The sequence below is a fragment of the Pelecanus crispus genome, chromosome 3 (genome assembly GCF_030463565.1).
Source record: "Pelecanus crispus isolate bPelCri1 chromosome 3, bPelCri1.pri, whole genome shotgun sequence".
Lineage (NCBI taxonomy): Eukaryota > Metazoa > Chordata > Aves > Pelecaniformes > Pelecanidae > Pelecanus > Pelecanus crispus.
In genome coordinates this window covers 72,045,210-72,069,573 of record NC_134645.1, presented here as the reverse complement: position 1 = coordinate 72,069,573, position 24,364 = coordinate 72,045,210, and the positions used below count along the sequence as shown (strand labels likewise).

At 36.7% G+C, this 24,364-nt stretch overlaps 1 protein-coding gene across 1 annotated transcript; it reads left to right on the top strand.

The window, feature by feature from the left end:
• The first annotated feature begins 151 nt into the window (after positions 1 to 151).
• CENPW (centromere protein W) lies at positions 152 to 8,249 on the top strand. Its single transcript, XM_075707633.1, has 3 exons — positions 152 to 328; positions 5,454 to 5,567; positions 7,262 to 8,249. The coding sequence occupies exons 1-3, from the start codon at positions 230 to 232 to the stop codon at positions 7,286 to 7,288; spliced, it is 240 nt and encodes a 79-aa protein (XP_075563748.1). The 5' UTR covers positions 152 to 229; the 3' UTR covers positions 7,289 to 8,249.
• Positions 8,250 to 24,364: the final 16,115 nt, after the last annotated feature.

Here is a 24,364-nt window from a genome sequence, read left to right as displayed (position 1 = left end):
CGCCTCGGCGCCGCTCCCGAGCCGGGACGCGCAGGGCCCCCCCCCACCTCCCCGCTCCCCGGGGGCGGCGCCGCGCGCGGCCGTTGGGAAGTGCGTCACGGCGGGCGCGCGCCTGCGCCGGCGGCGGCGGATTCGAACGGCGGTTGGGCGGCAGCCGTTGGGCCCGTGCTCGGCCTGCAGCGGCCTCAGCGGCAGCAGGAAGAAGAGGAGGAAGAAGAAGAGGAGGAAGATGACGACGATGAAGCGCACGGCGCCCCGCAGCACTTTGCGGAAAATAATAAAGAAGCACAAGCCCCAGTTACGCCTGGCGGCTAACACCGACCTGCTGGTGAGGAAGGAGAGGGGCGGGCGCCGAGTGCGCGGCCTGGAGTCGGGTGCGGGCCGCTCCGCCCCTCAGCGCTGGCCCCGGCAGCCTCCAGCCTGCCTTCCTCGGGTACAGGCCGGGGGCAGCGCCTGCTCCAAGCAGCCGGCTGCGGTCCCCAGCCGCTCGGGCAGCGCGGCGAGCTCAAGGGCTGAATCCTCCAGCTCCACGAGTGCTCCCCCGGGGAGCCTGGGATCGTAGCGCAGGGCCTGGAGCGGTTGTGCTTTGGCCATGGCGGGCAGCTGCAGCTATTCTGGTTGCCATGGGGCAGGTGTCCCTAAATAGGGACATTTTGTCTCTAAATGTTTTATCGCTTGAAAGACATGGACCGATGGCTTGTGCACACTGCAGCGCTTTGGAGTTGCTGGGTGTGACGGGATGTCAACTTGCTACTAATGCTGTTTCTGCAGTGACCTACAGGCAGAGAGGAGGCAAAATTCGTGGGGAGACAGACGATTGGTTAGTCTGATAAAATGCTAGTAAGTAGTGATAGCAGCTTTCTGCTTCGCTGGTGGCTGCTGTATTGTAGGTTTTTGACAGTGAGTTTGGAGATTCAGGGACAGGCTGATGCATAAATATTGTGTCACTACATGTACATGCTTCTGTTGATAAGAGTTCGATGTAGATGGACTGAGAAATAGGAATTTGGATTACGTGTCTGTAACATGCAGGTGTTTGTTGTTTATGTAGAGCAGTTCGGGTAACAGATACCAGTCAACTGAATTGTGATTAATGAGTTGCTAAGCTGTTAAGGTATCTTGAACAATCATATTTTTGTAGAAGGCCATCTAAGTAATCTCTGTCCAAAACTAAGGAATGACAACTCTTGTTAGTAATCTAATGAGGAGAATAAGGTGTTGAGATCCTGTTCATGGTTTAAAAACACCTGCCATAAAGGTGTAGGGATAACAGAGCCATATTGAACAAGTTTCAGAAAACCGAGGCCAACAAAGCTGGATTCCTTCTGATCTGCAATGAGGGATTTGTAGCACAGGAAGGGTTTGTCTCACCAAGAAAGTACTCGACTACAGCAAGGGAACCTGACCTCAAGAGAGTTTGTGGTAGCTGCCATACTGAAAAAAAAAAAATAACCAAACCAAACCTGTGCATAAAAAAATAATCTTTGTGGTGACTTAATAGGCTTAACTTGCTTGACTGTCATGTCCTCCTGTTTTCAAATGCATGTGATTCTCAGAGCATTAATGCAATATTATGTACTGGTATGGTCCCTGACTTGAATTGTAAGTCCATTTTTCATATGTGTATAAAAGTTGTGTCTTGCAGCATCTTGAAGGTTGGTATCTGGATATATGAAGCTAAATGTAAATATACAAAATTAAAAAAAAAGAAATTAATATGAATGAATATGGTAATTACATGAGAAGATTTACATCTGAATGTAAACCATACATATTTTTCTAATTGGTCTAATAAAAATATGATCTCTTTCTACTGCTTTTGCTATCTTGGGAGTATTTGATGGACAAAGGACCTGGCCCCTTGCTACTCATGCTCAGACCCACTCAAAGCATACTCAGTGGAATGCAGTAGTCAATTAATCAAACTTACACAATCATTAGTAAGTTTTTTTTTTGTAGTCATTGGTAACAGTTTGTCTGTGTTTCCATGGTCATGTTAATTTGGCTTCAAGGTGCTGTAGCTGTCTGAAAAGGGGTAAGTGGGACATCCTTCCAAATCTTGGCCATTGGTTCCCATGTCTTCCTTGTCCTGTCACTAGTGTTCTGTGGGCTGCAAAGACAATCAGTGAATTGAATTGACTGAAACTAATGAACAACAACAATCTGATCTAGCTTAAAATATGGCTATGCAAATACTCATTCCAACACAAAGGGTGAGATGAGAATGAATTTTAATAATGTGGTGGAAGCTTAGATTATCTCTTCTGGTGATGTCAAATTAAATGTCCTTTAATGTTATGAGGCTTGGCCTTTTTATTTTACCTTTAAACAGGAATGTCCAGGGGTGGTGATTGTCCATGATGTTCTTCAACTAGGCATGTGGCTAACAACTCTTTAGCTCTTTATTTCTATGAATAAATAATCAACACAACTGGAGTTTTACTTTATTTAACAAAAAAAAGGGGGGGAGGGGTAGTTTAGTCCTGTAGTTAGACAAGTAAGTTTTGACAGTATGTTTTTTAGTGTCTCCATTATTCCTTACAAACTGCGTAAGACTGATTAGATTGTGTACTTCAGAAATTGATGTAGCAGCTCTCTTAACAAGACGAAACCATATATATTTTGAGCAGAGTGCTGGTGTCTTCTGCAGGGAAATACGAGAATTGGCTAGTTCAGTTTCTTGGCTATCTTCCTGAATGATCCATGCTTTATGTTTGAGCTTACTGTGTTACCTTAGCCAGTCCAGTGAGGAGGTCTGCCTACCTGGCTTATGACATAATCAAATTGTTTTCCTTTTCCTAACCTTCATCTATTATTTTTCCTCGATAAACCAATGTCTTCTTACCTGATCGTTACTAACAAGTTTGAAAGACATAAGAATTCAGACAGTTTTTTTTAGTACCTGGATGGAGTTTCTTCTTCACTTTTCAGATTCTTTTGATCAAGACTCTTTGAAATTTGAGGCTTTGTCAGAACCTATTTCCTAAGTGCTAACATCTTTCTCTGTGCACAGTGAAGCTAACAGATTTCATCAAACTTTCCCAAGAAGCTGTTTTTTTGAAGGACTGTTATAATATCTTAAGACATTATATGTCCTAAGATATCTCCTAAAAGATAGGAATAGTGTTTTAAGGTTTTTCCAATGCTCTTAGAACTTAATTATTTACCTTTCTGAAAATAAGAGGTGAAGATTTTAGTACTGAAGTTCAGATATCCTCCCTCTCCCCAATGGTCTGAGAAGAAAAAGCTGCAAACTTTGCTCCGGCTTGAAATTATGGAAGAAAAGTAGGAACTCAGCTGCTTGTTTTATGCTAGAAGGGCACGTTTGTATTTACATTGCAGGAAAAGCTTAAAGTATTGCATTGAATGACCTCTTTTTTCTTTGTTGTCATCATGAATAAGTGTACATGGAAGGCAAAAGATCAGCCTAAAGAATTGTTCTGAAGTTATGGCAGCAAAACAAAATTAAGGAGCTTGTCCCTACTATTTATTAGTTCTGTTGAACAGGTGTGTGGAAGCTGCTCTGCAAGCAGTGTTGTGAGTTTTTACATACGTTCTTAAAACTTTGCAGCCTTTCTTTTATGGAAAATAAGTACTCTGTTGTGTAAGGTGGTTTTCATGAGTAGTTCAAAACTGTTTTTAAATTTTATGCAGAGGGACAATAATCTAATACGTAGTAAAGCAATGTCTTGGAACAAATGTGGTATCACTTAGGTACTTGTTAGTAACTGTCCCATTCATGATATTCAGTCATTCTGCCTTTCGTTAGCCTTTCTCAATTGCCTTCAATAATCTGGAATATTTATTAATGTGTGCTTTATTGTGGAATGTTCTGATTTTAGTTATGTGACTATGTTAAAATCCGTAGGAGTTCAGAGGAAGCTTCTCCACATGTAGCAATTCACTTTGAAAACAGGAAAATAAAGGTACAGTGATTCTGAGAGAAGACGCAGTTTTTAAAGGCAGTTTTAAAATTAACACTTTTGCCTTTAGGTATCTCAGTAGGAGGACTTGCAAGTATGGAAGCTTTTGTTCCACCTCCCTCTTCTCCCCTGGGTTGTTTCCAGAAATCTAACTTCCATGTTGATAAAGTCTAATAATGAGACTTCTAATGTTGAACACTATTTTAGTGCCACTGCTTGCTTCTGTTGGAGATTAGTTCTGTGTGAGTAACTAAAGACTACTTTAAAAATGGCTTTGATATTTTGCTAAATAAATCTGCAAGAACATCTGCTTTTTTGTGTAGTAGGTGCTTCCAAACGATGCCAAATATTATGTAAATTTATCTATTGCACACTGGCTTAATTTAGTTCAGGAGATTAAAAAAAAAACCTAAATTGCTTGTCATATGAACACTGAAATGCCTGTCTTCTAACAGATTCTTTGTGCTTCAAACCCACTGCCAAAGTATTTCCTATAAAATCTAACTTGTAACTTTCCGTGTTATATCTTTCTAGGCTTTGCAGATCAGGTGTGGCAGAATAAATATATCACCTAATTCATATAAATAAATTTTTCCTGTATTTCAGTAATATTTTTCTGAGCTCTTCATTGAAAAAGTATTTTTGTACACTTTACATAGCAAAGTTAATATTGTTTGAAAGTTTAATTTACAAAGGTGCAATTACCAATTTTCAGGTTGGACTATTAAAATAGTTCACATAATGTCTGTATAATGCTAGAGGTTTGTATTACAGGTCCCTTATTACACAGGGGTGCTTTTCGTTGTCAGGTTTTTAGTCCAAGTTGGAGCAGTTTCTTGCCTGCTGAAATTTTTGCTGCTTCTGTACTAGCAGAGCAGCATTCTGTGTTGAACAGAATACTGCCCCACCAGTTCTTTTCATGTAAAAAGGTTAAGTAAGTGATGAGCTGGGAAAAAATGGATGGAACCTCCTGACAGTGGAGAATTTCTTGTTCTGGAGAAATTAATGTCAATGCTCCTTTGCACTGGGAAGGGGCAGAAGTCCTTGAACTTGTCTGTGGTCCATTTGGTGATAAGGCAGGGATGAATTTGCTGTTCATTAAAAGTCCGGCCGTTGTAGTCACTGAAAGCTGACTATATTTACTAGTAAGCAAAAAGGTTCCTTCTTATTCTCTGACATTTATGTTTACATTTTATTATAAAAACCTGCTACTAAAAATCAGATTTGATTTCTGTTAGATCAGTTTTTGTTTGTATGATCATTTCTAGAGCACTTTTGCAATTTAAGTATACTAAATTTAAACTATATTTACAAGAGTCTTGCAGTAAGGAATGTCTTGGGAATTTATTAAGACTTGAACTGAGTGGTTCTTTGTTTTCCTGAAAACACCTTTCAGGAATTTGGAAGCAGTCGAACATGTGAATGTTCTGTCTCGAACAATGAACCTCTAAAAACCCAAACTGTGCTTAAACAGTTTGAATCCTTGATTTTTTATTTTTTTTTCCCCCCCCGCCCTTCCCTATTTTAAAGGTGCATTTGAACTTCTTACTGTTTCTCCATCGGCTAGCAGAAGAAGCCAGGACAAATGCTTTTGAGAGCAAAAGTAAAATAATTAAACCTGAGCACACTATAGCTGCAGCAAAGGTAATAAAGCATTTTTAATATTTTTCTTTTTTGTTTAATGTAAAATGTATTATGACAGCATATACAAAAGTTTTCTGTGTTAGTGCTGATATGTTTTTATTTATAATCTAAAACCTGCAGAAATGTAATGTTCTTTCATTGGTATAATTCACTGTTACCAAGACATCAGATTAACTCTCCTCGCCCTATTAAATATAGCCCTATTTTTCTTGATTATGCCATGTTTAAATTCATAGTTTCAATATGTGGGTAAATCTACACAGTAGTCTACCAGCAAGCATCCATGGGCTGAAAGCCCAGGGAACAGGAGCAAATTCCAAAGTTGGAGGATCTTTATTTCAGATGATACTATATCAAGGAAGCATGCTGTCTTAACTTCAGTAATATAAATGAAGCTTTATGGAACAAGTGAGAAATACTTCAAAGAGGTTCAAATGTCTTGCTTACATCTTCAGTTCTTACCTGCTTAGTGTGAAAGATGGTTGAAGTGGATTCTTGCAGCATTGTGTGGATACTACTCAAACAAACAGATACTTTGTGTGATGTGTGATGTGTTCAGCCAGGGAAGAACTAAGGGAGGATTAAACAGTGGTTTGCTATATGGGTAGTTCAGCATAACAAAAATTGCTGTATGAATATCTGTGAAGAGGAATCCTCTGCATTACAGAGCATGGTAAGTTTTGTGTACGTGCAAAAGAAGGGAAAGAGGAAGGTGTTATGCAGCTTTCTCTGGAAAGAATTAGAGTAGTGTCAAAGTATGACTGAAATCCTTTTGTATTCTGTAGCTCATTTCACTTGCTAGGATAGGTCTGCTTTACCTAGGTTTCATGAGGGAACTCGGTCTCTTTAATTTGTTATCTGTTCAACTACCTACTACTGCTGGGCGAACTGGAAGAACAAAACTCAGTCTTATCTGATATTTGGGTCCTGTGGCTTCTGTTTATCTTCAGTATTTTTTTCTTCCTCTGGTGAAATGTTTAGTTTGATACTTTCTATTACTATAGTAACAGAAATACATACAGGATGTGTAGGGTAGCCAAGTGAATGTTACAGTTGGAATCTTATGCATTTGTAATTTCTTTTTAACTGCAATCTTAACATTATTTGAACATTTTTGTGCTCCATTTATTTTTTTTAAGATGAGAAGAAAGGAAAAACTGCCTGTATTTTAATAATGTTAACACTTAAATGGTCCCACTTGGGCTTTGAAGTTCATTTTTCAACTTAAACTCCAAACCAAAAAATGTCCTTCCAAGGGTCTGGGCACTCTTGATATAGAAAGAAATAAGGCATTACAAACAAAAATTGAGCATAGTAGCTGTATAGTTGCAAATCTTATTTTTTTTTCTTTTTGTCTGGGCCTAACGGGGTTCAAGCCCTGCTGAGGGCTTGAGAGCATTATTGCTATTTCCAGGCATTCATTTTTAAAATAAGCCTTTTATTTTACAGAATTCTTGGTTATGAATGTTCTTATTTAAAAAAAAAAAAACTTTCTGATATGGCATTTTTCTGCATGCTTTTGCTTTATTTCTAACATTTTCCCTAGACTTTTACCCTTGGTGACTCTACTCTTGGAAGCAGATTGTTTGGCTGGGTGAACCTTTGGTCTGAGTAGCCTAGTGTTTTGGATCTCTTCCTGCTGCCTGGATTGTAGTGATAAAAGCAGTGATAAATATACTTTTTTCTTTTTGCAGGTTATTTTAAAGAAAAGCAGAGGCTAGAAAACAGACCACTGGAATTTCAAAGCGTGTTTTTCTGTGTTTTCTTACTAACGTGCGGTCCTGTGAGCCAGCTTTTGCACTTGTGGAAGTATTTAGTTTTACTGATGTCTATCTCCTGACTGAGTATTTTGCTGTTTCCTTAAAAAAAAATAAGAAACTTACAATGTATATTTTCGTACACTTCATGCATAATTTTAAAATGTGTGTCACTTGTCATTTAAGATGTTTGATGTACCTTTTTTCTTCCATAATAATGGAGGAATGCCTATACCATAGTTACTCTTCAGGTATGATGTGTCATTTATTATTAGAAGTGTGAAACTTTTAAAGGAGAGTAGTAATAAAAATGCAGGTTTCACTAAATCCATTATACATTATGCAGTTCAAAGCAGATTTACTAGCTAAACAAAATCTTGGCTTTCAAAACAATCTTTATAGAAACTAGCATATTAAATATCTTGGCTTAAATTTATTTATAAATGTCTTCATATTTTTAAAATTACTTTGAAAAGTAGGCTAAAACTTCTGTGCTCTGGGGAAAGAATACATATTTTGTATTTCTAAATCATGCTCTGAACTGTTAAGCTGGCATATTGTTTCATGTGGTGTATGAGACAAGTTGGTGGTCTCTAATTCAGTTGGTGTGGACAGATGCACATTATGGAAAAGATCTGGCACAGCTGATGTTTTTGAAGTTGGATCCTGTACAAATAGTTAAGATAAGTTGGCATGAGTGCCAAGTTACTTCCTCCCCCCTTTTGAGTGTCATCCTAACTTGTCAGGAGTCTGGAAATGTACATCATATAAAAATATCTTTTTAAATTAAAATGTTCTATTCCTAATTGATATTTTTAAACAGTTGCTGAACACTTTGCTTAATAAATCTTTTAATAAAGATATAGTTGAATTTCACAGTTGGAGCTGATAATGCAGTTTTGTAGAATGTGTGGTAGCTGATCCTTCATATGCACAGTGAGCTATTCTTAAAATAAAGTATTTTCAAAAACATTATGTATTGAGTAGTCTAATTTTGTTTAACTCGTTACTGAGTATATTCTAGAAACTCAGAAAAAAAGAGTTGTATTTTATAAATATTTCATAGTCTAAGGAAACTGGAGCAATGCCAGAACTTCAAATTTCATATCATGTCCACGTACTTTTCAAAATCCTGGACAACCTGTGAAAAGTCATCCTTTCACAGTATGCAGAAAGGAAGGATGACTCTTCTGCTTTACTTAACTCACAGGGCTTAGTTCAGTCTGCTTCTTGTAAGGTTTACTAGATTCCTTATTCTGCATTTTCTTCTCTTACTGCCTTGGAATCAGCAAAGAAAGCTGAGAACATACATGTGTAGAGGATATTTGGACTTAATAATCTGAAGTACATTCTCAGGAATAAGGGAGATCTGACTAGGTATTTGTATTTTTCTTTTTAATAACTGTCTGTGATTTAACAATTTTATTGGAACACTAGATTTTTCTTTGTTAGAAATGTTTTCTCTTAATTTTTCCCTGAAATACTTTCTTACAGTCTTGTATAACCACATACCTTTCCTCGATGTACAGTTTAAGTGCTGTACCTTCTTTTGAACTTGTTTTGATGTACGCTTTAACTACTTCTTTTTTGGTTTGCTTAGGAGCAAGATCCCCTCTGAGCTTAGTGGAATCTTCTCATTATCATGTAGTAGATGGACAATGAGCTACCATGGGGAAAGGGAGGCAAGGAAGGGCTAAAACGAGCCAGCAATGTACTTTTTTAATATCTTATACAGTGTTTTTGGCCTGTATTCATGGTTAAGAAGGTGCCTTTTTTTTTATGAGAGGGACTTTTTTCTGTAAGCACTGAGAAGTTTGAGCCAGAATGTGTCCTGTCACTAGATTGCCAGTACTCTGTGAACGTTTCATAATAGCTGAAGCAGGCAGCTATTCAGAAGACTTGAATAGCTTGGCAGGTATTCAGGTTTCTCTCTTAAACTTTAAATAAATGCTTACGGAAAATTAATGTGGTTGATGTAGTGTGGTTAAGCATTCAGAAATATACAACGCTGTTATGTTTTTCTAGTGTCGTCTTCTTGAACGTTCACCATAAGGTTAATTATATTCATATTTGGCAGCTCTTCTGTACTTCATGTATATACATAGGATCTCTTCTCTACCCAGTACTCCTTACTGGATTTTTAAAATCAAAACTTCTTACAGCAGTGTTGTCTAAATACCTATGAACGCTTCCAATTAATATAACCTTGGAGGATATACTAATAATCTGTTTTCTGTTATTGAATCTCTATTTAATGACAAAACATCAAAGCACGTAGTTCTAGAAAATGTCTTTTTAAACTAGATCTGTGGTAGAAGGCCTAACGAAGTTGTGTTCTGTTACTTGAATTCCTGTGTTGATCCTCTGCTCTTAGGAGGAAAAAGGCAAGGATTATTGAGGGAAGAGTTGTGCTGATGCATTAATAAGGTGTCTCAACTGTTTTCATGAAACCTTGAGAAATTTAGCGTTCAGAAACGATTGAGACTATTGACTTGCTATTGAATTTCCTCCGGTTTTAAAGGTAAGATTCAAGAGATTTTGGGAAGGAGAGGTGCTCAGACAATACAATTATGACTCTTCATTTCCTCAGGAAAGCAGAATAGAAGGCCCAAAAAATTAAAGGCACACTAAGACATTATCCATTTTTTCCATTCTCTTTCTTCTTTTTGCAGCTTTCCCAGTATTGTTCTATTTCATGTCCTACCCCGCCCTTTCACTATGACCATCAATGAAAGAGGGAAAAGTCCAAATGAAGAAACAGAAGAATTTGGCAAAAGTACTTCTGGTGGCCCTTGTCTTGTTTTTCAGCTTTTCACGTAGCTAATGTTAGTCCCTGGGCCAGTGAGTGGTATCACAAGCGATTAAGGCACAAAAGAAGAAGAAAAATGTTTATTGATGAGCAGGTGACTGAGGGAAGAGAGTGTTTTCCTTTGTGGGGCAATGCTGCTGCTGCTTTTGTTGCATCTCGTGTGGAGTGACTGATGAAAGAGGATCTGCTGTTTGCCAACTTGAGGAGGTCTTGTGAGGAGTACGCACTATTCTAGCTCTCATGGTCACATCATTTTGCTTGGGAGATAAGCGAAGATAGTTGTGAAAGCTTTAAAACTAGATTCATGCATACTTTTATTTTAATTTGTAGGGCATGTAAGTTTAATATTTTCTGACTGGTATAAATCACCTGATTATTAGGTTTAAAACTATTACAAAAAGTGTGACTATTAAGAATGGTGTACCAGTGAAAGTTAGAGCTATGGAGAGATCTAGCTGTTTAACTGCTAATGGAGTCAACAGAAATATAAGAACTTGTATACTTTTCTGGGTCAGGGACGAAATAATCACTGTTCTATTTGAATCTAAAGTTATGTTGGATCATTAAGTCTGCTGTTTTGATTCAGAAAATCAACACAGGTGCTAGAGAGGGCATTTACGCCTCAGAGTTTCATGTGCTTGTATGTGGAGGAATGCACGGTTGCTAAAAAAGAATCTTAAGTTGCATAACACAAATAGGAAATATTTTCTGGCTGTAGTGATGCACTAAAGGAGAAAAATTCAGAAATATGTATACTGTAATAGGAAAATTCTTTTTCTAGCCATAAGATGGGGATAGAGCAAAAACTGTCTTTTTCTTTCCTGCAGTAACTTCCTGTTAGAGAAAATATCCTCTTTATTCCTACTAAAAAGTACGCTATAGGTTGTGACACTTCCAGATACTTTTTTGAAGACTACCAAGCCTGCACTGCTGACGTATGTAGGGCAATTAATGTTTAAAAAAAGTTCCCATTCACATCAAAAAAGGGTGTTCTGCTGATCCATGCTGAGAGGGTAAAAGTTAGATATGCAAGGCTTTGATGGATCTTGAAGATTTTTCTTTCTTCGAAGCTCAATGTTTCAGCATCAGATAGTTTTCTTAGTTACAGGTCTACAGTTATTTGTACAACATAGCCTCTTTTTATTTTAGAAACTGGTATGTTCTATGGGCAGTTTTATGCAGGAGGCTTTGGAACAGGACATTGCTCATATAGCAACCTTAACTGTGAAACATATAGCTTGTATTGGGTTGAATTGCTGACTCGGCATTCCATTAGTCTTTTATCAGCTTAGAACAACTATAATGATAGGGCATTGTAACTCCTAAATACATAGGGTTTTGAGGTGACTTATGATTATGAGTATATATTTAGAAGGTGTGACTTGTATTTCAAATAAAAGTGCTGGTTACAGTAAAACTAAATTCCTTTTTCGAGAGCTGTAAACTATATGTCAAATTTAAGTTCTTCAGACTGTTTCAAAGTGCTGTGTGTGGTTGGTTTTCAGTTCAATATACTATATATGTGTCTTGGAATATAGATTCCTTGATATGTTTTAATGGTACTGTACTTGTAGCTGCTGTGGTAGCCTACTTGGATATGATAAAAGAGCACACTAGAACAAATCTCTTACATGTTTGAGCAGTTTCAGTTCTAGGGTGAGAAGGTGCTGACAGCATTTTTGTTTTGCTAAATACAGAATTGCTACTTTTTGGTGAAGAGTCTTCCCAACTGACAGCTCATGGTTCTGCAGACATAGTCAATTGGAATTCGTTCATTTACTGTTTGGTGAACAATGTTGGGTGTATGTCAGTTTCTTTGCAGTCCACATTCATCAGATTCACATCGGCTTTGGTACATAATGTTCTCCTGGGGCTGGGTTATTAATGTTATCCTGACCAAACTGCTGAAAGATCTTTTCAGGTCATTTGATACCTGTATGGTCAAGTTTCTTACTGAGAAGGTCACTTTCCTGGGGGAATGATTTCAATGCGTGGAGAACTTGGTAGAGTGTAGAAAAACACCTAAACAGCCCTAAAATTACTTCTGGTTTACAGAAGAAATGTAGACACAGCCTTACTACTGGGTAATAATGTGCTTGCAGCAGTTAAATAAAACCAAGAGCACTTCCTACAGGAATGGCTTGCTCTTAACCTCCTAGCACTAGGTCAGGCTCTACAGAAACAGAGACCCCTATTTTGTTTCCTAAGCATGTAGAAAGCACAGAAAGATAGATACTTTAGCCATGGAGCAGATCCTGAATGAAAAATTATAAAGGGCAAACACTTCCAAATAAATGTAATAAGGAATAGGGTTGTATTAGCTGGAGGTTCTAATCCGTTACATCAGGTTTAAATTGGCTTAATTGTATTTGTGCTAACCTTTCAAATTGACAGCCTAATGTGAATTTTTTCATCTGTTTAAATTCAGCAGGTAAATACACACACAGATCAGATTATACAACTGAAATCAATTTTAATGAGATTTGCGCAAGTTTTATAAATAAACCAGATAAAGGAAAACATTTAAGTAACGTGTAAGCCACTTTTTAAGATTCTGTTGCATAGCTGAAGTCGTCTTAGTACAAGCAAGCCTCTAGTCCTAGCTGTTGGAGGGTACTCGCAGGGTAAAACCAGAAGTTAACGTACTGGTGGTGGGTTACATTTAAACACGTTTAAATTCTTTATTCTTTAGTTTGTTTTCACTCTTCAGAGAAAATTATGTGTGTACAATGCTGTTTCCAAAATTGGTGAGCTCTTTAAATATTACTGATTTCTGAAGGTTGGTTAGCAATTAAAAATGAGTTAAAGACAGACCCTAATTTAAAGAAAAGAGGGAGAAGCAGTAAGGAGAACGGAAAGGAAAGCGCACGGTGTAGTAAATGATTGCCTGGCCAACCTTAGCTGTGTTTCTGTAGTTTCACAATTTGTTTTTCACGTTGAAGTTTAATCGTGGGTTCCCACACTTTCCAAATTTAAAGGGCTGGGTTTTGGGGGAGGAGGGCAGTAGTTTTCATATAGTCTAAGTAACAATGTTCTTCTAAAGCTTTTTCCAATAAAGTTAACTAAGGTTTTCTGGGATATGGGATATCTTCCTAAATTGTCATCATAGTTCCACATGGTAATTAATTTTGACGGTACTTTTCCTGTTGCCTGTTCTGGAAGTTTTTTCTACAAATTCATATGAATAAACCTTGAAAATTCAGATCAGAAGTGGACGAAAGGAGTTCATCTTGTTTGGTCTAAGAGCTTTACAGGAATCTTTTCCATAATTACTAACATTTTGCAAAATACATAACAGTATATGTAAATTAACTTACCTGCTCTTCAGTAGTTCTTCTTGATTTTGTTTATTGTTTCGCTTTCCTTTTCTGGATAAGACTGGAGAGCATAGTGAAGTTTTATTTTAGGGCAGCAACAACCATTTAAAAATCCACTACTGCCAAAAGAATGGATAAACTACCAGTTTTCTTTGAAGGCACATTAGTATTCTTTATGTGAATTTAGGCAATAATGCATTTTTCGCTTAAATGTTTAAATGACCAACAGGTGGTTCACCTATAGATGTTTGTTGTAGATCATTGTGTATATATATAAAAGTAGCTGCAGAATTAAGAATGAGAATCCCTCTTCACCACTATTTGTAGTGTTTTTTGGGTTGGTTTGTGGTTTTTTTTTTGCGGGGGGTGGTATGGTGTTTGTTTTTTAGTGGAAAGAAGGGAAAGTTACCAAAGATGGTTAGCTTGATGAATAGGCACTGTAGTTAGTACAAGAATCCTTCAGCGGTCTGTTGGCTTTGAAATGTATACTGACTTCAAGAGAATTTAAGTAAAAAGCTTCAAAGGAGCCATCAACAGCTAGGTGAACCTTTCTTTTCCTCTCTTTGTCTGAAATTTATAAAACGGGAAGGAGAGAAGGAACAGTTGGCTAAGAATGGTTCCAAATAGGAAAAAAACACAGTCCAGCCCCATCACTGGTATTATTTCAGATTTATGCAATGTCTTGCAGACAGATGATCTGAAATTAGTTCGAATCCGCCATCTCGGAAGATACCTGTGCAGAAGAAAGCTTCGGTCTCGCAGTCAAGGCAGAATATGACACTTCCCCTGGTCTCAGCTATTGTGGCTCCGTGGCGTGTGCTCTCCTGCTGGCCATTGGTGTGTGAAGTTAGGATCTGCTTTGAGCAAATATCCAGGTCTTGGGAGATGTACTACTGTATCCATAACATCCTGGGGGAATTTCTTCGATGTCAGTACTGGAATGGCCTTGGTGTCTTTCCACGTGATTCTATAGCAGGTCTGCCCTGGAGAATTTTCTAGCTTTTTCTAACCTTTCCTGTAGGTTTTTCTGTGCTTTTATGGACATTAATATAGAACCCTTTAATTAATTTGCTTTAGTCTATCCGAAGCTGTGAGTAAAATTCAAATATTAAATGTTCCCCCAAAACATTAGTCTTCAGGGAGAAACGAAGCATAGGAGCTAGTAGCTCTTACACAAGCTTTCTGAAATATCATTGTTTAGTTTTCCCTGTTCACTTTAATATTTCTGTATATATGTAGCATAAACACAGACATTGTGAGGTTGTGAAAGTAGGACCGAGGATTTACTGATACTTTTTGTTGACTGCAACTTTTGAAGTTAAGTCTCAAGGTATGGAATAACTTACTGGCTCAAGGTGTTAATTGTACTATAGTTCTGTACCTACAAACACAAAGAAATTCTGTTGTTAATGTTATTGTTCATGCTACCATGCCTTATGTTGAAATTTTCTTATTTGTTAAACAGCTAGCTGGCAGTGCAGCTGTAGCCAAGAGTTGGAAGAATAGGCAATATTAAAAACACAGGATGAGTGCAAGCACAGCAGTTTTACTTTGGCATATTATTTTCATGAACCTAGCATCTTTTGCAAGGTTTTCCTGGAAATAAAAAGAAAACACCTTTCCAAATCATCTTTACTTGGGTAGAATGGATGCTTAATTACACTGAACTTCTCCAAAACAAATGTTCATGTATTGACCTGAACTGTACCTTGGATATTTCTGCTAACACGTTTTTTTCCTACTTCTTGCTTGCCCACTTTCACTCACAAGGGAAGAGGATGGGATAAGCTGGATATTCCTTTCTTCTACGGAAAACTCTTCCAGTGGCTCTTTTTTTGTGAAGTTCCTGGTGAAGCAGAAGGCCATGTATCTCTAAAATGATGTCTTAGAAATTTGGTGATTTACTAAGAAGGTATTATTTTGCCTCTACTAACTGTAGTTTAAAACATTTGTTCTGATGTGTAAAGACCTTGTCTGCACGTACTGGATTTTATGTATACAACTTTTAAGAAAGTTAGATTAATGGGTTTTTTTCCAGTTCAGAAACTCCAGATATTTTCTAATGTAGAAAACTCCAGACTGAACTTAGACTACCTGGGGCTATGTTTTATTCTCTGAAGAACCATCAATTTAAAATATCAGGCTACTCTCCAGTTGAGAATGAAGAGGATTTTTGTTAGATTATTTTAAATTTTTGTTCAGTTTTTTTGCTTACGGGGCTAATAGATGTTTTAAAGTGGGTTTGGGTTTTTTTTTTCCCCTAAATATTTGATATCCTATTCCTTTATTCAAGCATGAAAATCCAATTATGACTCATCTCCCAGAGAAGTCTTCCAGTTTCCATAACATTCCTGATATTCTTAATTTTGAAGACTAAGCAGAGTTTCTTCCCAGTATTTTCTGTTCCTCGTTTTCCAACCCCTAACTTCAATGTGAAAGGGAAGAGAGGGAGAGGAGAGGATGGTTGCAGAACATTTACACTGGAACCTAAGCAATAATACCAACAGGTACCAGGCTTTAAACAGTGAAAAGAGTAAGTGAAGGAAATGCTCCATGTTCCTTATCAAACTTAGATGGTCCTTTGGGCAGACAATTCACAAGATGAACCTTTGTTAGCAATGCTGCTGCTTTTGCTTAAAAATTGTTGAAATGCTCCCCCCTCCCTTAAAACAAAAAAGCTTGCCTTTATTTTTTTTCCTCCTTATTAGCAAAACAGAAGAAAGCATCAGATCTAATGTAAACAGGAACAAAAGCAATTTAATTTCTTCTTTAGCGTGTTAATTATTGATTCAAAAACATTTTGTTTCATTTTCTTTCTATTTTTTCTCTGAGGAATACCTATTCTTTTGAGAAAATGTCTAAAAATTAGAAGCTGAATGTTTAAAGCTGTGCCACAGCTGGGACTTTATAAATTGTACAAATATCAGTTTGTTAAAAAACGAACATGAAGTTATTGCACAAACAAGCAAAATATTCCTAATAGTAAAGAAACACTTGAAATACCAACTTTTTTCAAGTTTTTTCTTGCAAATAGCATGTAAAATTATAATGGTTGTTAAAAAGCTTGTGTATAAGATTTTTAGAGCTTAGTAAGTTCAAATCTCTGCATCCCTCTTGAAAAGAAATGTGGACCATGTTTGAGTCATAATTTGTGTAACAAAATATCTTTATTTCTGAGTTAATTTAATTTTTACATGCCTCTGTTACAGAGGAAGTATACTTTTAATAAAAGTCATGTGTTTAGAGCAGTAATTTTTGCATTCAACATAAATTATTTTTATGTTGTAACTGTTTGATGTAAAGTCTACATTTTCTCGGAGTAAACTTCTTAGCAGTTACAGTATGGATCTCATCTTACTATATCAGTACCACTGTGTTACCAATCACTATATTGGAAATAAATCTTCAGAGGTTAATATCAAATTCTGAGCAAAACTATGATTGTACTTTCAGTACAAGATGCACTCACAATCCTTTTTTACCTAGGCTTGTACTATTCTTGGAAGCCCAGAGAAAAATAAATCTTGGTCTGTTCTTGTAATTTCCCATTTAAATAGGGTCTAGCACCACATGAAACACTTTACTGACCTTTAGCAATGTCAGAACATGAAACAGAGGAGGAGGATATCCTATGGTGTATAGTACGTTAAGGGGATTACCTCATCAGCATGAAAGGTCCATAACTAATCTACACCAGAGACATGTGAGCTGTTGGAGGAGGACATTCTTGAGGATATAAAGAAATACATCAAAACATTTTCTCTGAGGGTTGTTCAGCACGTAAGTGGAACAGCTGGCATGGGAATGTTTCTGAATTCTAGGGTCAAATTTGTTCTGTTTCCAGTGTTTTTCATTCATATACCTCCCCCCCCCCCCCCAAAAAAAAAAAAAAAAAATTCAAGGCTAAGTCGGGGTTGTTAAGACACAATTAAATCCTGCTTCTTATGGAAAATTAAACTGGTGGGGGTTGTTTCCAGTGTTTTCTTTACATTAAGAAGCAAGGTTCTTCCTACCTTGTTAACTGTGGAGATCTAATAGAAACATTGCAGGAGGTAACTGATTAAGAGGGAAACTTCCCCCCGCCCCCCCCAACTTCCTAAACTGTACCTTTACACTAGTTTAATGTATTCTTTCTCCAGTTTTGCTTGAGCTTGTATGAATCCAGTAGAGAAACTAATTATGAAAATTCAAGCTCTAGCGCTAGGCAAATAAGATGCAGTTCTACCCATCCATCACGCACAACCCTGTAACTGCTGCTATGATAGTCTTGCTGTAACTTACAGCATTTGTATTACCATAATACATGTTTTTCTATGTATAATCTTTTTTTCTAACAAAATACTTGGTGACAGATTTGAGAAATTGACCAAAAGCTGTAAATAAAGTTTTCCAGAAATAAAGAGCTTGTGTAAACAAGTCAACCCAAAGTTTTATTAGCCATGCTTAAATCTTGTAAATAACATGGTTTGAAAACCCTGTTCAAACCCTGTTTGAAAACCCAAATCTTTGGGTTTGAAAACCCTGTTGCAATTTTGTGTGTGAATGCTTGTCTGAAAGTATTCCTTATTATTAAGATGTAAGAAAAGAATCCAACACTGAATCTATGGAGGCTTGCTAAAAATTGTTTAAATGATCCTTGTTAGGTCACAGTAATCTATTATTCAAATGTGATAGAATTGTTGGCTCATATACATTACAACATAACCCTTGAGTAGAAGAGCAGGTAACAGAGGAAGTCATCCTAAGCAACTAAAAAAACAATTTTTATCCTGTTTTCATATTTTTCAGTTTTAGGTATCTTTTTCTGTTTCTCTAATAAGAAATTAGATTTTGTTACCCTGTAAGACTGTCCTGTGTGCTGATTGATCAAATTTTGTAATATCTCTGAAATTCTTGTCATTATCCATCTATTTTAAATATATTTCTTTTCAACAGCAAATGTATGTTATTTAAATGTTTTCTTGCAGCACTCTACAACATTTTTGAGCAGATAATTCACAACATTTTCCTTCTTTACCATGAATTGTTGATGAAGAATTCAGTTTTTTCAAGTATATTCACTGTTCAGAATTGTTTGTTGAATGTTCTTAGTGAGTCTTGGTTTTTAGCTCACTGATCAGCCGTCTGTTTTTGCTGATTGCCATTTGAAAGGCAACAGTCTGTAATCAGCCAGTTAGTTTGCATGTTATGTTTCTTTGTCCTGATTGAACATATGTAACAATTCTTAGCTGGAAGCTTGCAGAAGACAGATGTAAACATGCCTTTCAGTAAACATTTTCTGAAGTGTGCTTAAATTGCTTAAATCTATATTCCTGATGATAAACTTCATTTCATTAACTTGGGAATAGGTAAGCTGAAAAATATATATATATTTTTTTTTAAAGATCAGAATTGATACTTGTGGAGAGTATTTCACAGTATTTGACTGGTTCTAGCTGCAGAATTATATAAATACAATAAATAATACAGCCATGCTGAAGTTCAGGTTTTTTGGGGTTTTGTGTGTGGGTTTTTTTTTTTTGTTTTTTTTTTTGTTGGAGTGAAATATCATATTTGTACAGAACATAAGTAGTAGATGAAGATTTGACCAAGTGCATTGGGGAAAATCCTTCCCCTTAGGAAAAGTTCAAGAAGAACATATGTAATCTCCAATATAAGTGGTTTGAAGAACTGAAGCCCTTTGACCTGAAAGGAAGCCAACTACTAAAAATCTGCAGACAATAAGTTCTTTATGATACTATACCCTCAGTTATGATTTAGATAAGCAAGTTACTTTCTCTGTCTGTTATCTGTTCTGCAGTAGGATCCAAATCTTAGTTCAGCTGAGGTAAATAACAGAAGTTAACATTTAAGAGATCAGTATTAAAAAATGTAGAATTGTGTATCTGGTCTCCAGTAATAAGAACCATTCTTGTCACTGTCTTTAAGCGTAGGATTTTCTTAGGGGCTAAGCTGACTGGACAGTGCAGTTACCAAAGGGAAAAAACTTTCTAGGTGAACTTCTTGTAATGACCCTCATTTTTACTTTTTAGGGTTGTTAACATTATTTTTTTGCCTGTAGGTACATTCTGGGCCAAATTTTCCCCACTTAGACTGATGTAAATCCAAAGTCATGTGAAGTGATCTATACGGCTGAAAATGGGAGCAAGATTTTGCCCTAATACGTTTGACTACTGCATCTTGCTGTGAAGCGCAGTCTCCAGACTGCACTTAATTTTTCTATGATACTTGATGTTAACTAAGTAACAGCATCTGTACTACTGCTAAATTGAGGGTTTTGAATACTAGGCTTCCACACTAGCAGATATTTTTGGCAAGTATGTACCTTTACCGCAAAGTTGTTGCTATTATGGGATTGTTTTAGTCATATGCTGAAACTCATTTTCTTAAATGCAGTTTTAATTCTTTCTTTGTTTTGTTTTTATTGTTTGCATAAGAACACCACATGCTAATTCACCACATGATGTGTATACGCAGTCCAAATATCACAAAGTCAGTTCCAAAGTCCAGACATTTACCAGTCTCCCTCTCATAAAGCATATAATGGCAAAATCCTTATTCCAAATTCAAGTCAACCAGAACTTTGGAGCATCTTCAGAGTAAAATACTTTTCAGAACAGCTGCAGGAATCTTGATATATAACCCACAGTGGGGTGGACATAACCCTCTAATACTGAAAATATACTACATAATTTACACATGATGACAAGATAAACGTTTTTATAAGAATTTCTTCAAAAGAAGAAGGAGTAAGAAAACAACTAAAAATAAATAGAAACACTTTCCTGTTCTTCTAAACCCACATTGGGTACAGCCACGATGGCAGCCAACACCTTTTTGGCACAGAGCCCTGCCAGTTGCTTCATCCCAAATTCAGAGAGACACAAAACTCAACTCCTCTTCTGGAACTTTTCCAACCATTTTGGGAGTTTGCCTTCCTGAAAGAGGCTGGGGGAAGGAGTACATATAATCCTTCTTCTCTTGCCTCCTGCTTTTTAATAAATTGAAAATGACATGGTCTACAAATATATGCTTGGGTCCCCTCCTTATTTTGCTGGATTCCTCAAAAAGCATAAATCATCAGAAACTTAAGTGTTATTAAATATTTTTATACCAATTATTTTGTCCAAGATCACACAGTTCTCTTATGTAAAGCAAAATTAATGCATTTTAAAACTGTTCACTGTATTTTATTAGAGCCTATCATAAGCCATATAAAATAAGCTACTTAATGTCAAGGGGACAAAACTTTTTTGGAATTTCCTAGGATTTTATATAGCCAATTTTGCAGCAGCATACATCCATGATTTGATAAGGCTTTAGTGCATAACCTTTTCAACCAATTCAGTCTCAGCGTGTGTTACAATGACAATCCTTAATTCAATAAATTTTCAAGAGCAAAATATTGAGAACTGTTTCTACCAAGAAACATGCTGAAGAGTTCTTCCAGAACATTATCTTTAAATCCTGAAATATTGTAACCTATACAGAAGAGAAAGTGAAATTTTCACACACACGTGTATGTGCAAACACACGTACGTATGAATACTTGTCTACATGTATGCATAAAGAGGACATGTCTAACTAGCCCATTAAATGTCAGTCCTGGCAAGATACAGCCTCAGATCCCAGTCCTGTGTTTTCATTCTCATAGCTGAGAACTGCAAACATCTTCTGAACTGAAGGAAGAGCAAGAGTGCAGTTCAAATGCAGATTCTCGAGTCCTGAAGTCCAGGCTCCGCTATACACAGCAAAGTGAAAGATATTTGTTCTGTGTCTCTAGTTCACTCAGGTCCTTGTATGTCACTCCATCAACAAAAAGAGTCATGGGGAACAACCAGATCTGTGCTATCTCATCTTACTTTCCCACATCAAAAGTCCTAGCGCAGGGTGAGGTATGAGCTGCTGTTGCCATAGTTACTCTCATCTGCTGAATGGTGTTTTCAATCCAGTTGACATCCAGAATAAGGTAGAGCAGGTTCAAAACTTCCCTTACCTACCCCAGAAACAGTAGTCTGGACAGTCTTCATAGTTTGCCTTTCCTTCCTCACCTTTTCAGGTGAAGCAGCAGAGATTATGTCTGCTCCCCCTCCAAAAATCTTGACCAGGTTTGTTTGGGTTTTCTAAATTTTGAATTGTGATGACTGGCCATTTATGAGGGGAAGAGTGCTATTCCATGTTATTGTTTCGTACTATTAAGGAAATCTGGAATGTGTCCAATCAGAATCATTGCAAACTCAGTGAAAACGATGACTGACTTTACCCCAACCCCCATACTTCCAACCTTTCATCTCCTGATACAAGTGAATTTTTTGAGTGCTGGAAGTTTTGACAGTCCTTCCTAGTGAATAAAACATCTTCATTTTGCCAAGATATGTTACTTGGATATGCTTTTGAATTGGATCATAATTAAAGCAAGATACAGTCTAGAAGAGAGGTGAGTCCCGTTGGAATCTATTTCTTATCCTTCCTCTGAGGAATATAACTTAATTGTGCTAGCTACAGGGAAGCACAGTTGCTCTTCTGAAGCCAAGAAAGGAAAAACTAATTTCGTTTCAATAAGAGGTGCTGGAAGCTGTCTTGTGTGCAGTTACATACAGGTGAATTTTATTTTAAGGTCCGTCCCTCTATTAAATATAGTTCCATGCTGTCCTGGTTCTGCTTCACTATATATCCAGAATTTCTGGAGGAGTCTTATGATTCTGTAAAGATGAAATGACTAAAGCATTGTTTCTTAATTTCCTGTCAGACCCATTTTTACCAGGTTGTTATACTGAGCGCACTAGGTTTCAATCATATGTTAAATTTTAGGTTGGTTAGATTACCCAGCATTGTATTTTCTGATTCATGTGGAGGATCTTGCTGTTAAATATTTCCTATTAACACCTGGTTATCTAAATGTTTATGTTAAAAAGAATTTAGTCATATTTTTTTCACTTTCTAGATACTACGAGTGCTGAGACCATTGTCTGTTGTAAGAAGAAATATGGGGAGCTTGTCCTACACGTATTGAGAGACTGGGTTAAAAGGCCAGTGCTTTCAAGCCTTAGCTCCTAAAACAGAGAGGTGCCTAAAGTCAGCTTTGGGATATGTTAAGTGGAATTTTCCCAAACACAGCATTTTAAAGACCGGTCTAGACTACATCTGTTTAAGTAAAATATGGATGGCTTATAGAAAAGAAATGGTGGAAGGATGGTCTAGACATAGCAAAACATTAATTACAATGGAGTAAGCTATGTTATGAATTTCTTTCATCTTCCTGTAAATGTGAGGCAATTTACCTTTCTGTTATTTTGATTGATCTCACATTCACACTGTAGCATGAAGCCAGTTTCAAAACTTTCATGAATTCTGTCTTTATTAAAATATTTTCCTGCTCTAATTTGTTTTGGTAAACTGAAATCTCTCTTTAAAAAGACTGTATAATCATATACTTCCAAACATCAATTTTATTGGGTTAGATTGTTCCAAAGCAAAAGGAAGGGTTTTGTATCAACCTGAATTTCTCTCATTTGATTTCTATTTCATCCCAGGTGGACTGACAGGTTCGTTGATCCAGAGTTTTTTAAATTTTATCTAACAGGTCATTTGTAATTGGGGGAATGTTCTTGTTTTTTAAGCAATGCTACAGAGCCACAAGATAATTGGATTTCCTTGTTGTATTCTTTTCATTTTATGACTTTTTTTTTCTATAAAGATACCAGAAGGAGATAATCACAACACGAGATGTTTTGCAAAAGTTTTTTTCATGAAAATAAACTTAAAAAACATGTTTTCTCAGTGCATGAAGGTTCTTTCTCTCCCTTTCCCTTAAGATGTGCAAAGGATTGGTAGCTGGATGTTCTTAGTGCTGGGACTGAGATCTGGATCTTGCTTTATTAAAAAAATCCCAATTTTAAGGCTCAGCTAGAATTCCTGAAAGCTTTTAATCAGAGCTGGATATTGAGATGGATGTCAAGTCAGAAGAGGTTAGTTTAGTTGATAATCCCCTGCAAAAAGTTTTCTTTTTGTGCTTCATGTAAGCTTGTATGTCTGTCTTGACTTCTGTGGGGTGCCGGAAAGTACAAGAAAGAAAGAAATATTAATTCTGAATCTGATCTGGCTTACTCAGGCAAAAGCCCCATTAGGAAACACAGTTTTTAATCATAGGTATTTAAGTGAAGTAAAATATTCCATCAGCTACCATTCTTAAAGCAGTACCAAAATTGTGATATGCTATTCAATTTCTTTGGGTTTAAAAATATTAATAAAAATAGTAATGTTTGACCCCACAAAAGAATTTTCTGATGTTAGACTCCGGCACTTTGTGTACTATCATAAAGATTAAGTAGATGGCTCATCATTCCCAGAGACTGCTAAACTTGTAATATGCTGAAGCTGCAAAACCTTATACCCATTTTGAGGTTTTCATGGCTACTGTAACTAAACATATTAGATATAGCAAGAGCAGCTGCATTAAAAGCATTGCTGGAAGCAAGAATTAAATGCCGTAGTGTCCTTTTCCAAAAAAAGTTACATCTGCATTACTTTTCAGTGGGCATACAGAAACAATAGATTATAAAATATTGGGAAATAACCATCATAATAGATTTTTTAGTCAGAAAATTATTTTTGTCCTTTTAGAATTTTTTAAACATATGAAGCAGGAACTCTGATCATATAAATGCAGACTGAAATGATTCTTTTAACTTTCCCACCTCTGAAAAGCTTCCATAATAAAATTAAATGCAGTTCTCCTGAAGGAAGAAGGTCAAGCTATATCTTTCCAATGCACTGAGCATGTTTTTTTCAGAGAAGGGAATGCTTTGGGTTACACACTACTCATCATCTTTCAAATACAATGCAAACCCTTTCTGCCAAACAGGTGTAAGAACATAATTGGGCCACTCGCACACTGCATTCTTTATGATATAT

Excerpts from the sequence above, each read along its gene's own strand:
- CENPW (XM_075707633.1), top strand. The coding sequence starts at position 230 with ATGACGACGATGAAGCGCACGGCGCCCCGCAGCACTTTGCGGAAAATA. Across the intron at positions 329-5,453 it reads CGGCTAACACCGACCTGCTG|GTGCATTTGAACTTCTTACT; the intron begins GTGAGGAAGGAG and ends CCTATTTTAAAG. Across the intron at positions 5,568-7,261 it reads ACACTATAGCTGCAGCAAAG|GTTATTTTAAAGAAAAGCAG; the intron begins GTAATAAAGCAT and ends TTCTTTTTGCAG.